This window comes from Carassius carassius, chromosome 35, assembly GCF_963082965.1.
Source record: "Carassius carassius chromosome 35, fCarCar2.1, whole genome shotgun sequence".
In the NCBI taxonomy this organism is placed as follows: Eukaryota; Metazoa; Chordata; class Actinopteri; order Cypriniformes; family Cyprinidae; genus Carassius; species Carassius carassius.
In genome coordinates, this window is record NC_081789.1 from 19,677,070 (window position 1) to 19,689,965 (window position 12,896).

General features: G+C 37.3%; 1 protein-coding gene across 19 annotated transcripts in view; it reads right to left on the reverse strand.

The window, feature by feature from the left end:
- Positions 1–8,276, reverse strand: part of LOC132116168 (connector enhancer of kinase suppressor of ras 2-like) — a 95,015-nt gene extending 86,739 nt beyond the window's left edge. For all 19 annotated transcript variants that reach the window (XM_059524818.1, XM_059524819.1, XM_059524821.1 and 16 more), the window contains exon 1: positions 7,686–8,276. In XM_059524818.1, coding sequence (XP_059380801.1) covers positions 7,686–7,749 — 64 coding nt within the window. In that variant the 5' untranslated portion in view covers positions 7,750–8,276. The remainder of the gene's footprint in view (positions 1–7,685) is intronic.
- Positions 8,277–12,896: the final 4,620 nt, after the last annotated feature.

The following is a 12,896-nucleotide window of genomic DNA, read 5'->3' on the forward strand; positions in this document are numbered from 1 at the left end:
ATGACAATCAATTATGACGGTGTGGAGCGGAGGGAAAGAGACATGCCGTTACACAGTCTTTCATCTTTCTGTCAAGATATTTCAGCTGAAGCTGAGATTCTTCTTCTGCTCGATTGGTAAAAAGAAAAAAGTTTAAGCAAAGAATGCTGGGAAGGAAAATGAGTTTGGGTTTTTTGTTCAAAGCGAATGAGCTGAAACTCTTGAAGCGTTTTGAATTCTATATAATCGTTGGATCTATGTGCATGTAGCAGCTAAAGGATAAGAAAACAAAAAAGCTGTCTCTCTAATATCTCATTTGTTTCCCATAGACTGGCATGATATACTGGTGTATTCAGCCTCTCCATCAATAATTTTGCTATATAGTATATTCTATATATTCTATATAGTATGTCGATAATGATTTTGTTCCAATATAATTTAAAAAAGCTTTTGTTTTATTTTATTTTATTTTATTTTATTTTATATAATGTTAGAGAAATATCCAAGTTTTGTTTTTCTAAAAGGTATTTATAAAGGAATTTGATTATTTAGGGTCTTAATGAAAAGTCTATCAAATACTTTGGTTATGATAACATACTTTGGTTAAAATGTCTCAATGGTAAACAACACTCTTTTTACCTTGTCAAAAACAACACAGCAACCCGTTTTAGTAAATGTTCCTTTAAATGCTACTGAGCTCTGCTCACCCCTCCCTTCTCTTCCATGGGGTGACTAGCCATTATCATGAGACTGTTTACTTTAGCCGTGGAACTTGCTAACTAGCACGTTATTAGGAAAGGCAATTTACAAAGATTCATAAAAGAACCTTATACTCACTTCTTCTGTAAGTCAGGGTGAATCATGAATGATTTGCCCGATCATGAACAAATTTAGTTAGACCTGGGGTGCATTCCCTTCAAAAACAAAGGTAATCTAATTTGTCTTCAGTGGCTCAAATGTCAGGAGTAAATGACGACTGCTATGTTCTTTATTGTCTACTCTAGCTCCGGCATCCAAACAATGGCAGACTGATGACAGCTCACTCAGGGCAGGTCTTAGGCTAACGCTAGTGTCAGTAAACAATTGTGGGAAGGGCCTGGCTCTGTGTGACGTCACACACACAGGCATCTGAGAATGGCTTGATATGAGAAAGGGGAAATGGTTTAACGAGATTAAAAAAAATTCTGGGTGGATCTTTATCATTATAGGGTGGTTCTGTACTGTACACACACTGCCAACACACATTTCAGTTCAAACAACATGTATAAGTGCAAGTTGCATCCGACCCCTTTAAATGATCATAATATCCAGATCCTCACACATTTTTTTATCCACGTTTTTATTACAGTTTTAGTCTTACTGTTTTTCAACACCTGCTTTATTTAATTTTTATAAAATAATAAATTATTATTATTATTATCAATAATATATTACAGAAATATTTAAACTTTGTATTTCGAAAGGATTTCCAAAAGAATTTTAGGCAAAGTTGATATTTAAATGAGCATAACTGCCTGCTTCTCAGACTTTTTTTCACTTTCTTTATTCACTTTATTCACATTTTTGTCACATAGATTTATAGACTTGCAGTATTTAATTTAATTTAATCTAATTGTCTTTAAATATAATAATAATAATAATAATAATAATAATACATAATTTTATTATTATTCAATAATATACAGGTGCATCTCAATAAATTAGCATGTCTTGGAAAAGTTCATTTATGTCATTTATTCAACTCAAATTGTGAAACTTGTGTACTTGTATATTAAATAAAATAAATGCACACAGACGGAAGTAGTTTTAGTCTTTTGTTCTTTTAATTGTGATTATTTTGGCTCACATTTAACAAAAACCCAAACCCAACCCATCTCAACAAATTAGAGTAAAGTGACATGCCAGTCAGCTAATCAACTCAAAACCCCTGCAAAGGTTCCCTGAGCCTCCAAAATGAGCTCTCAGTTCTCTCAGTTTCTCTAGGCTACACAATCATGGGGAAGACTGCTGGTCTGACATATCCAGAAGACAATCATTGACACCCTTCACCAGAAGGGTAAGCCACAAACATTCATTCCCAAAGAAGCTGGCTGTTCACAGAGTGCTGTATCAAAGCATGTTAACAGAAAGTTGAGTGGAAAGAAAAAGTGTGGAAGAAAAAGATGCACGACCAACAGAGAGAACAGCAGCCTTATGAGGATTGTCAAGCAAAATTGATTCAAGAATTTGAGTGAACTTCACAAGGAAAGGACTCAGGCAGGGGTCAAGGCATCAAGAGCCACCACACTGAGACGTGTCAAGGAATTTGGCTACAGTTGTCGTATTCCTCTTGTTAAGCCACTCCTGCACCACAGACAACATCAGAGGTGTCTTACCTGGGCTAAGGAGAAGAAGAACTGGCCTGTTGCCCAGTGGTCCAAAGTCCTCTTTTCAGATGAGAGCAAGTTTTGTATTTTATTTGGAAACCAAGGTCCTAGAGTCTGGAGGAAGGGTGGAGAAGGTCATAGCCCAAGATGCATGAAGTCCAGTATTAAATTTCCACAGTCTGTGATGATTTGGGGTATAATATCATCTGCTGTTGGTCCATTGTGTTTTTTGAAAACCTAAGTCACTGCACCTGTTTACCAAGAAATTTTGGAGCACTTCATGCTTCCTTCTGCTGACCAGCAGCTTTTTGAAGAAGCTGATTTCATTTTCCAGCAGGATTTGGCACCTGCCCACACTGCTAAAAGTTGATTAAATGACCATGGTGTTGGTGTGCTTGACTGGCCAGCAAACTCACCAGACCTATGGGGTGTTGTCAAGAGGAAAATAAGAAACAAGAGACCAAAAAATGCAAATGAGTTGAAGGCCACTGTCAAAGAAACCTCAGCATGCCAAGCCGAATTGAGGAAGTAATTAATGCAAAAGGAGCCCCTACCAAGTACTGAGTAAATGTACAGTAAATGAACATACTTCCCAGAAGGCTAACAATTCACAAAAAAATGTGTGTCTTTTGAAGTATTCTAATTTGCTGAGATTTAAAAGTTAAGGGAACCAAAGATTTAAACTACTTCAGTCTGTGTGCATTGAATTTATTTAATACACAATTTCAAAATTTGAGTTGAATTATTGAAATAATTAACTTTTCATTCGTTAAATTTATATTTACTGAGAATCACCTTACAGAAGCACTTACTACAAAAATATTTGTTTTATATCTCCAAAGGAAAATCTGAGACTAAGTTGATATTTAAATAAACACAACAGAGTCTAATGAACTATAAATAGCTCTGACTCAGTCATTTCATCACTGCGTCTGTGTGATAAACAATTCTCAGTCAAACTGATTTTGATACCAAAATATCTAGGTACTGATTCAGGACTTGAATGGTCCATCAGCAGATTTATGGGCTCTAGTGCACAGCTCCCAGGGTCAGTCAGTTATATTGAACACTCCCTCAAAGACTCTATCTGAACCACTGCTGCCTCCCAGTAAATCCACAAGCCACAAAAGCACGGCAAGATCAGGACCACAGTCTAACTGGGAAACCACAGAGGCTGGTTCTAGTTCAGCCAAAGAGCTCCACCCTAATCTTTACAGAGAGGCATTGGAATCAGAGGCTTAGATGTTTACTTCTTGGTTCTCTGGAATGTGTTGGCCAGCATAGTGGATACATGGTGCTTTCTACAAATAAGGCATGAGACATATAAAAAAAAGTTTTTTTTTTTATAATTTAGATAACAGGATTTAGTGGTTGAGCTTGATGAATACACTCAACACCAGCGTTTTGCTCATAGCTTCATGTTAGGTTAATTTTATGTTACATAACATTTCTAATACTTCTTACAAAAAAGAAAACCAAAAAAAAAAGACACATGGAATTTGTGTCTCTGATGCTTTTACTAAATAAGAATACTGTATTCATGGAAACTGACGCACACTGGTAGCCGCAGGAGATGATTATACATAGCAGTTAAGGGAAAGAGCAAGAAAAGGAGTAACAAAGTAAGAACTGGAGATAGAGAGATGGAGAGAGCAGACTTGCTGTCTATCAGAGTTTGTGAGGCTGCAGTGATGTGACAGAACTTGATTAGATCTAAAGCCCCGCGGTCAGAAAGCTAATCAAGAGGAAGGAGCAGTCATACACACCCACAGACACCCTAAAACTGTGTTTCCAGCTGTTGCATCCCGAACACTGTAAAAAGAATATAGGTGTTCGATTCTTAAAAAGTGAGGACCTGAAGGCCACAGCTGGCTTAATTATCTCCAAGGAAATGCCTTGACTGAACTTAAAAGGTCATGTTTCCATAAACTAAAATCTGCCATCATTATAACAATTACAAATTTAGATTATGTCAATTTAATAAGTTGTTTTATGCAGATTGCGATATTATGTCATAATAAGTGCTTCAAGTTTTCAATAAGAGCAAAAAATCTTGAATACTCAACAGTGGAACATAATACTTAAACATTAAATACATGAAACTTTGAAATTAAAATTTTTTCAAACGCTATTTCAAAACATGAAATTTTAGCAAAATATTAAAATATTTATACACTTAAAATAATAAATCGAAATATATTTTTTTAAATACATTATCCACATTTACTATATAGCTTAATAGCTTTCATGTTTTTTGAATATTTTAGAATATTAAAATAAATATTTCTTAAGTGTCATCTTTCTAGTGAAAACAGCATTGTGTGCTAAATAATTCTTACAATTAAATATGCATTATAATTATGTATTATATTTATATTATTATTTGCAATTATTTTTAATTGTATATGATTTTGATTATGATGCTGATTACGTCACGAACACAATATCTGAGATCTTTTTGACCAAACTTGTGTCACACACCGAAGCAAACACATTGTCATTTATTGTTTTGCGACATCTGCTGATAGTAACCTTTTAACCAAGACATTGAGGCCATGCTATTTCAGAACAGAGCAAATCATTCTGTTAAATCTTGTACGTCTCCAGGGTACATACAGGCTGATGTACCATTAAATGTCCTGCTGTATCCTCAGCCTCAATTACAATTAAACATAGAAAAGTAATATATTCATTAAAGAGCATTAAAAATGCAAGTCTTAGGAATCCTCCATTTAACAATAATCAGTCCTAGCACTATGTCTCACTTGCTTTAAGCTCCACACCTCTTATTAAATGCATATTACTCACAGTCTGCTCTCAATGACCCCAGACAGCTTACACATCTCAGGATAATCAAATACATGTCACTCTCTTCTCTGCAAGATTACTGAAGGAATATAGTTCGACCAAAATCCATACTGTATGTCTGAAATGTATATTTAATTTTAATTCTGTCATCATCTACTCACCTACATGTCGTTCGTTTATAGTTATTTATAATTTATATAATATTTTTATATAAATATAACATTTATCTTTAAATATATACATGAATGTGTATGTATTTAGGCTATATATGCATAAAAATTTTACAAAGTAAAGTACACATACATGTAAACCCAAACTTTTATTATGGATGTGATTAATCACAATTAATCATGATTAATCGTTTGACAGCCCTACTTTATAGTTATAGTTCTTGGTTTGAACTGGCCTTAAGTCTGATTTTTGTTTTCAAGTGCTGGATATCATTTCTGGCTCTGCAACATGGACAAACTTGGTCTTGTGTCCACATGATCACTTTAATGTGTCGTCGAGAACAGACAAAGCTGTTTGAGATGTCCCTCCACCCGTTCAGTGGTCTCTTCCAAATGCTTTGCTGATTCTGAAGTAAATGAGTTTGTGCCACTCCAGGCAGCACCAATACACCATTCCAGCATTAGCGAGACTTTAATAATGGTATTTAGAGAGGGCCATGGAAGGGGGTGCTGAGTGTAATGTGTAGGCCTGGGGGTGTGCGCAGCATGTACAGGCATCGATCAAAACACTCACTGACTCTCTGAGTCACAATCTGAAAAATAGATTTGCTATAAGTCACAGATGCAGTTTGACCTAAAGCTCATGTAAATATGTACCCCTCCAACACATAAGCCTCCACTTCAATTCAGCCTGAACCGGACTGATTCAGCTACATCCTGTCTCTCTGTAAGCTGCATTAGCCACGCTATTAAATTAATCTGCTCTTCACAAGCAGGTAAAATACCGCAGCTCTATCTTTTGCAGGTTATGTGCTTGTAATTGGAACAGTAAGCTAGGGTCAGTATCAAGCCGCTAATGGGTCTAGGTAGATATTATACCTAATAAGTACAAGTCTGAATGTATGAATGAGGAATGTGACGCTCATTGATGCAAAAATGACAAGACACAAACACTGCATAATTCTAGTACACATGTACATGCAAAAGTCCATCATTTAATGAAAGGATACAAGCTTTGACCCCATACTCTCACATACACCACATAAATATTCTCATTTGAGAATCAAAACTCTGTGTCAGTAATTTGAATAGGCCCTGTAGGGAGAATGTTACTCCCCAAAGTCTACAGTAGGCCTAGTTCATCCGAGGTTTCCAGTTAACCAGTGCAAAAAAAACTAATAAAATAGCACAATATGCTGCTTTCATAACCTTCATTATTTGCAACTGCAGTGGCCCTAATGCAATTCTCGCATATTTCTACTTCGTCATTACACAATCGCTCGAAGACATGATATGGAGAACAATTTTATGTCTGTTATCTGATAACAAGCCTTATATCACAGATCTGTGAATCATTATCCCACTGGGACGCGTTCGAATACTGTCATACAACCTCGATAACTCACTGCTTGATTTGTTATTGTGATGACGAATCTGGACATGCCGCCCACGAGAACAGTGAAGGTGCGTAATTGCCCCCTCCGCCTCCGCGCATCAAAGATTCTGCTTCTCTTCTTCAGCTATAGCCTACATGAGGAAGCTCCTTCAAATCACATCTAAGGACCCCCATAAAATATTCTAATAACGATAAAGGTGTTTTTTGATGTTCTGTGACCAGCACTCCCATTACTGAAAGCTTCTTGATGTGCCATAACAAAGTTAAATTCTCATGATTGTTGATAAGTCGCTAAATATATTTTGTTGGCTGAATGATGTGATTTGATTTGATATGATTTAATCTATAGCTTTCAGTGCGGTTGGCTTTTTTAAAAGGAATTTCAGTCAGTAATTTTCTGTCGACGTTTCTAGTGTCCCTAGCTAACCGTCAACTGTCTTAAAGAAAGATTTGAAACAAAAAGCATTTGTGAAATACATATTTACATGAATCGTGTTTTGACGTACCATCCCATAACGGAAAGCGCTCGAGCAGCGAACTGTTGCTATGGTTACTTCCTCAGGCAGACGGGATTTCGGTTTGCTGGCGGCTACATCATAGTGCGAGTAACTTGTAAAATAACTTTTGTGGATCCTGAATGCTTTCTGAAAACGCTAATTGAAACACAAACTTATAAATAGTTATAAGTAAATGAATTCTTACTTTTAATAATTTTGTTTTGACTTTCTTCAAATCGTTGTATTTAGGGTCAGACTCCAAAACACAGCCTACAGTAATTCAGACCCTGGTTGCCATTAATAACACCAGACACCTCTACGCTTCACTACTTGGGAAAAAGACATCAAGAATTCATAACTAGATTATAAATGGTCTGACAATTATTAAAAATCTTTTTTCTTGACTACTGCACCATTAGATTGGAACAACTTCGCGGGTTTAGGGAGCGAAACGCATTGCGTAGCCTACCTTTCATCCAATCCACAACTTGACTGGGGCTCCATTTACTAACGGGTTCCATGACGAGTGCCATCGCGAAACTTTCTGTGGTTGTCCCCTCAGCACGTCTCCGAAGGGCAGAAGATGTGGTTTAACGCAGCTCTGGGGAGCTCAGATCGGTGGTGTCACGTTTAGCGCCTAGATTTGGCCCCCGGTTACGCGATTTCATCCCATCCAGAATTGCGCATCCAAAAGCGTCACACCGAACGACATCAAGCACATTCTAACCCCTTTACTCCTGCAAACTCAATGGTTTCTTATTATTATAACACCCATATCTAAGAGCCCAAACCAGGTCCCCGTTTCAGTTCAGATCCTGGCGTAATGTGCCATACCCCAGTCGGGTCCCCAACAGCCGCGTCTTCATGCCATGCAATGACTGCAGTCTCTCCTGTTTCTCCCTTCCCCTCCCTTCGTTTTCTTCTCCTCTTTAGGGGTCTGTACCTTTCAGAGGTGGACTAGTGGGTATATAGAGTAAGACAGAGAGAATGAGCGGTGTACCCACGGGGACTCAAGTGAACGTCGCTTCCAAAAGCGGCGGCGAGCGTTGATTCAATTGGGCGCGCGCTCCTCCTGTGGGTGGCGCGGCAAAGTGAATTTGACTCGCGCGCTCGGTTTATTTCCCACGAGGATAAAAGGCTTTCGGCCGTATTCATTTTAATGAGGGCACGCTGGTTCGCCCTGCTTCAGAAATTCTGTAAAAGCAGTGAACGAAAAATATTTGTCTGGAATATGTAATGACGCTCAAAGGAGCTATATTTAAATGAGACCTGGCCACTTGGGACGACGTGTGGCTAATGTTATGGTCTAGACCAAAATTATGGAGGACTATGGTAGCATAAACCATAACAGTGACAGGAATAACCCACAGATTCATAAATGGGAGGTCAATCGGTGTTATCTGCCACACATTTTGGTTTTATTTTTGAAAGTCAATTTCTGAAAGTCAAGAACACACCCTGAAGTCTTAAAAAGCTATTAAACATTTAAATTTTTGTGAATACAATAAAAAATATGAAGTTAATTTAAAAGTTTGGTGAAAACAGATTGGTAAGTTTGGTGAAAACCTTTCAAAACAATTGTGGAACACAAAACAAGCATTCATGAAATAGCTAAAACATTATTCTAACTATTATTTTGGGCTGAAATGTTGGCCCTGGCCCTAAAATTTAAAGCGAAATACCCTTGAATTTCAAAAGAAACTAGGTTTTTGAAACTAAAATATAAAACAACTACAACATAAACAGAGCCATTTGGCTGAAGGTATTTTAATTTTAAATTACATAGGACTATACTGAAAAAAAATATTTGATAATATTTTTTTTTTTTAAATTAAACTCCAAATCATATTCCTAATGTTAAAGTAAACAGCTACAGCATAAGTTATTTACAGAAAGAGCTCCAAAAGAAATATATGTATTTAGCATAACAATTAGATACAAAATCTTTGTTTAATGTGGTTTATTATTGTTGGCAGCCATGTGTAAAGAATAAAAAACTTACATTGCCTCATCAATTCTGTCTTAATCTTTAACTGGTTCAATGAAACACAGTTATTATAAATTAAATACTTTGCCATAAACATTTCTGTTTTTAAAAAAGGCATTTTTGAGGATTATTTTTTGTTTAGCTTTTTTCATATGATGCTGAACAAAACCTTTTTGAATGTTTTCTTTATAAATTGGTCTAACAAACTCATCCAACATGGACAGTTTCGCCAGTTCACCATCATCCCTGGCCTTCATCCTGGCTGCCTATTGATTTTGTTCCAACTCATCCTTACTTCAGAACCAGAGCAGATGGAGCCATGAGGCTGGAGTCGGGCCCAGATCAGGCCCCAGTATGTCAGCATGAATCATACAACAGATTCTGTGGAACCTCACTATAGAGATTCAGTGATCAGTGGGCTCTGCCCCATAAACATGCACTCTTAATCACATGGGGAGGAAAGAATCAGAGCAAGAAAACTGGAGCTATCAGATACATTTGCAGCACAGTCCGGCTCATGGGCTTTTTTTAGCACATGATATCATATTTGTCCCCTAAGTGTGCTCTTTTAAGAGAGCCGTGTGTGGCCGCAAATGCTTTTGAAACTGATATTTATCACACTGTATGACATTTTAGTTTTTTTTTTTCTTGAAAATTTGGGATAGCGTGCCCCCTTCTGACCATCCAGAGACATAATCAAAATTTGCAGTCCTTTTCCAGCAGCTGTAAGCAAAACAGAAAAGATTGAGCTCAAGCTTTATGTATGTTTTCTTTAATAATATAGCCAGGGCAGGTTTATAGATACATGCATAAATTAGTTGTGATCTTGTAATAATCACATGCTTAGAGTGCGATCTGGATCCTTTTAGATACAAAAGAATAGCTTGTCCTTTGTTCAAGTGCTATGAAAAGCAGGGAAAGCACTGCTTCCCATGAGGCGATGAAACGTCAGACAGAAAGAGTCTGTCAGCTCTGCTTCCTTATGCTGTTTTTGCTGTGCTAACAGGGTGGTAAACAAACACCTCCAGATGGATGTAGGGGCTTCAGAACGCATTGCTGCTTTTGAGTGGGAGGAACTAGGTTTTTTTTATGTCCTGCCGGCCTAGATGTTGTGGAGACGTTAAATTTATTCCCCCATCCATGCTGCTCCTACTCTTCTCAAATGGCAAAAAAAGGGAGCGTATGCTGTTTTGGAAAATGAAGTGGGTTAGCACTGCTGTCTGACAGCTGCCACAGGGCTGCTTATCCATAATAAACATAGATGGGTGGAAAATGTTTGTGTGGCACCAAGATACCTGTGTGTCCTGAGAACAAGCTGAGAGGTTGCATACTTCAAGTAAACAACTTCTCAGCTTGTTCTCAGGACACACAGGTATGTTGGTGCCAAGTATGATAATTGTTCCCTTTAAGCCAGAATTACCTAGTATGGTGTTAAAGAAATGGTAAGTATCTCTGTCATGTTGCCAGTTACTACAGAAAATTACAGTAACAAACAAACAAGAACTGTTTTTGACAGGGTAAAAAACTACCTTTTCAGACATTTTAACCAAACTACGTTACAGACTTAAAGAATCATACCTACTTGTGGAAAATGGGCATCCGATGAACCCTTTAAAAAAGTGGTGGCAGCATAGATATTAATCCGCAATAAGGAAGCTCACCAGTGGACAATATGTTTACCTGCGAAGTCGTTCATGACACGTTATATGTGTTGAACTTTAAAGTGATACTCCACCCCAAAATGAAAATTTTGCTATTAATCACTTACCCCCATGTCTTTAAAACCTGTAAAACTTTGTTCATCTTCGGAACAAAATTTAAGATATTTTGGATGAAAACCGGGAGACTTGTGACTGTCCCATAGACTACCAAGTAAATTACATATTCTCCAAAATGACGCTACAGTGATGCGGAAAGACATAGAGGAGAAAAAATATTGAATAAAGTATTCTCATCCTTTCATAACGTTGCGTTTGAATCCCTGATGCCAGATGGAATATTTTGACAATAATTTTCATACATCTGAACCTTGACAGTGTAATTTACTTGGCAGTCTATGGGACATATATCTTAAATTGTGTTCCGAAGACTAACAAAGCTTTTACGGGTTTTGAACAACATAAGGGTAAGTGATTAAAGACAAATTTTAATTTTGGGGTGGAGTAACCCCTTAAAGCCCAATTTATACTTATGCGTCAAACCCATGCTGTAGCCTACGCATAGACACACACCCTACCCCATAGCCTGACCTGCACCTCTCTAAAAATCTAACAGCGTGTCAATTCTACGCAGACCGCAAGCGCTGTGATTGGTCTGCTAGAACCCCTCCCTTCGTATGTACTTGAGTTTTGTGTGTGTTTACGTGCACTTTAATATGTTACTACGGTGGCCCAGTAATGCACAACGACATTAAAAAAGCAAACATAAGCTCACAACACAACGACATTAAGCCACAACACAAATACATTCAGCCACAACACAACGAAATTCTCACAACACAACGAAATTAATCCACAACACAACGAAATTAAGCCACAACACAAATACATTAAGCCACAACACAACGAAATTCTCACAACACAACGAAATTCTCACAACACAACGAAATTAAGCCACAACACAAATACATTAAGCCACAACACAACGAAATTCTCACAACACAATGAAATTAAGCCACAATACAAATACATTAAGCCACAACACAAATACATTAAGCCACAACACAACGAAATTCTCACAACACAACGACATTAAGCCACAACACAAATACATTAAGCCACAACACAACGAAATTCTCACAACACAACGAAATTAAGCCACAACACAACGACATTAAGCCACAACACAAATACATTAAGCCACAACACAACGAAATTCTCACAACACAACGAAATTAATCCACAACACAACGAAATTAAGCCACAACACAAATACATTAAGCCACAACACAACGAAATTCTCACAACACAACGAAATTAAGCCACAACACAACGGACGTGCTCCCGACCACTAGGGGGCAGTGTTGAAAGTTAAACACCGATATTTCATCGAGACGTATGTGTAACTTAATATGTGTAATCGATTTTTAAATGAAAAACGTGTTTTTATTAAATGTTTTGATATCCTGATAATCTTAATGTATTGATTCATGAATCGAGCAAAAAATAAATTGATAATATTTTCAATTTGGACCGTTTAGCTCTGCTCTTGTACACAATGTTTTTCCTCAGGGGGGCTTAGGCTATTTAAATCCGGTGCTGTGCGGGGAAACCATTGCTCTTTCCGTTGAGCTTTCAAATTGACAAGAGGAGAAGATTTTTCATCTTACAAGAACTTCTCCTGATGACTGTAAATGAATTTCATCGCGCGGAGAAGGGCATTAAACGTTACATCAACAACTTTAGGGTGAGTATTGTTCTATCGTCTTCTAGCAAATCTAGCTAATAAGGCTGGATAACGTTGTTGCACTGACTTGATCAGCTCAAAAATAGCAGGGCTAAGTTAGAGTTTAGCTTTAAACTCTGTCCGCCTCATCTTTTTATAACTCGTAAGAGATAGTAGAACTCCCGGTAATCCACGTTGATTTGCATCGGTGGTTCTGATAGGTGTTTGCTGTGATATAAACTTCTTCACTTGATATAAAGTATTTTAAATACTGTTGCCATTTTTAGATTGCCATGTATCGTAATAAAT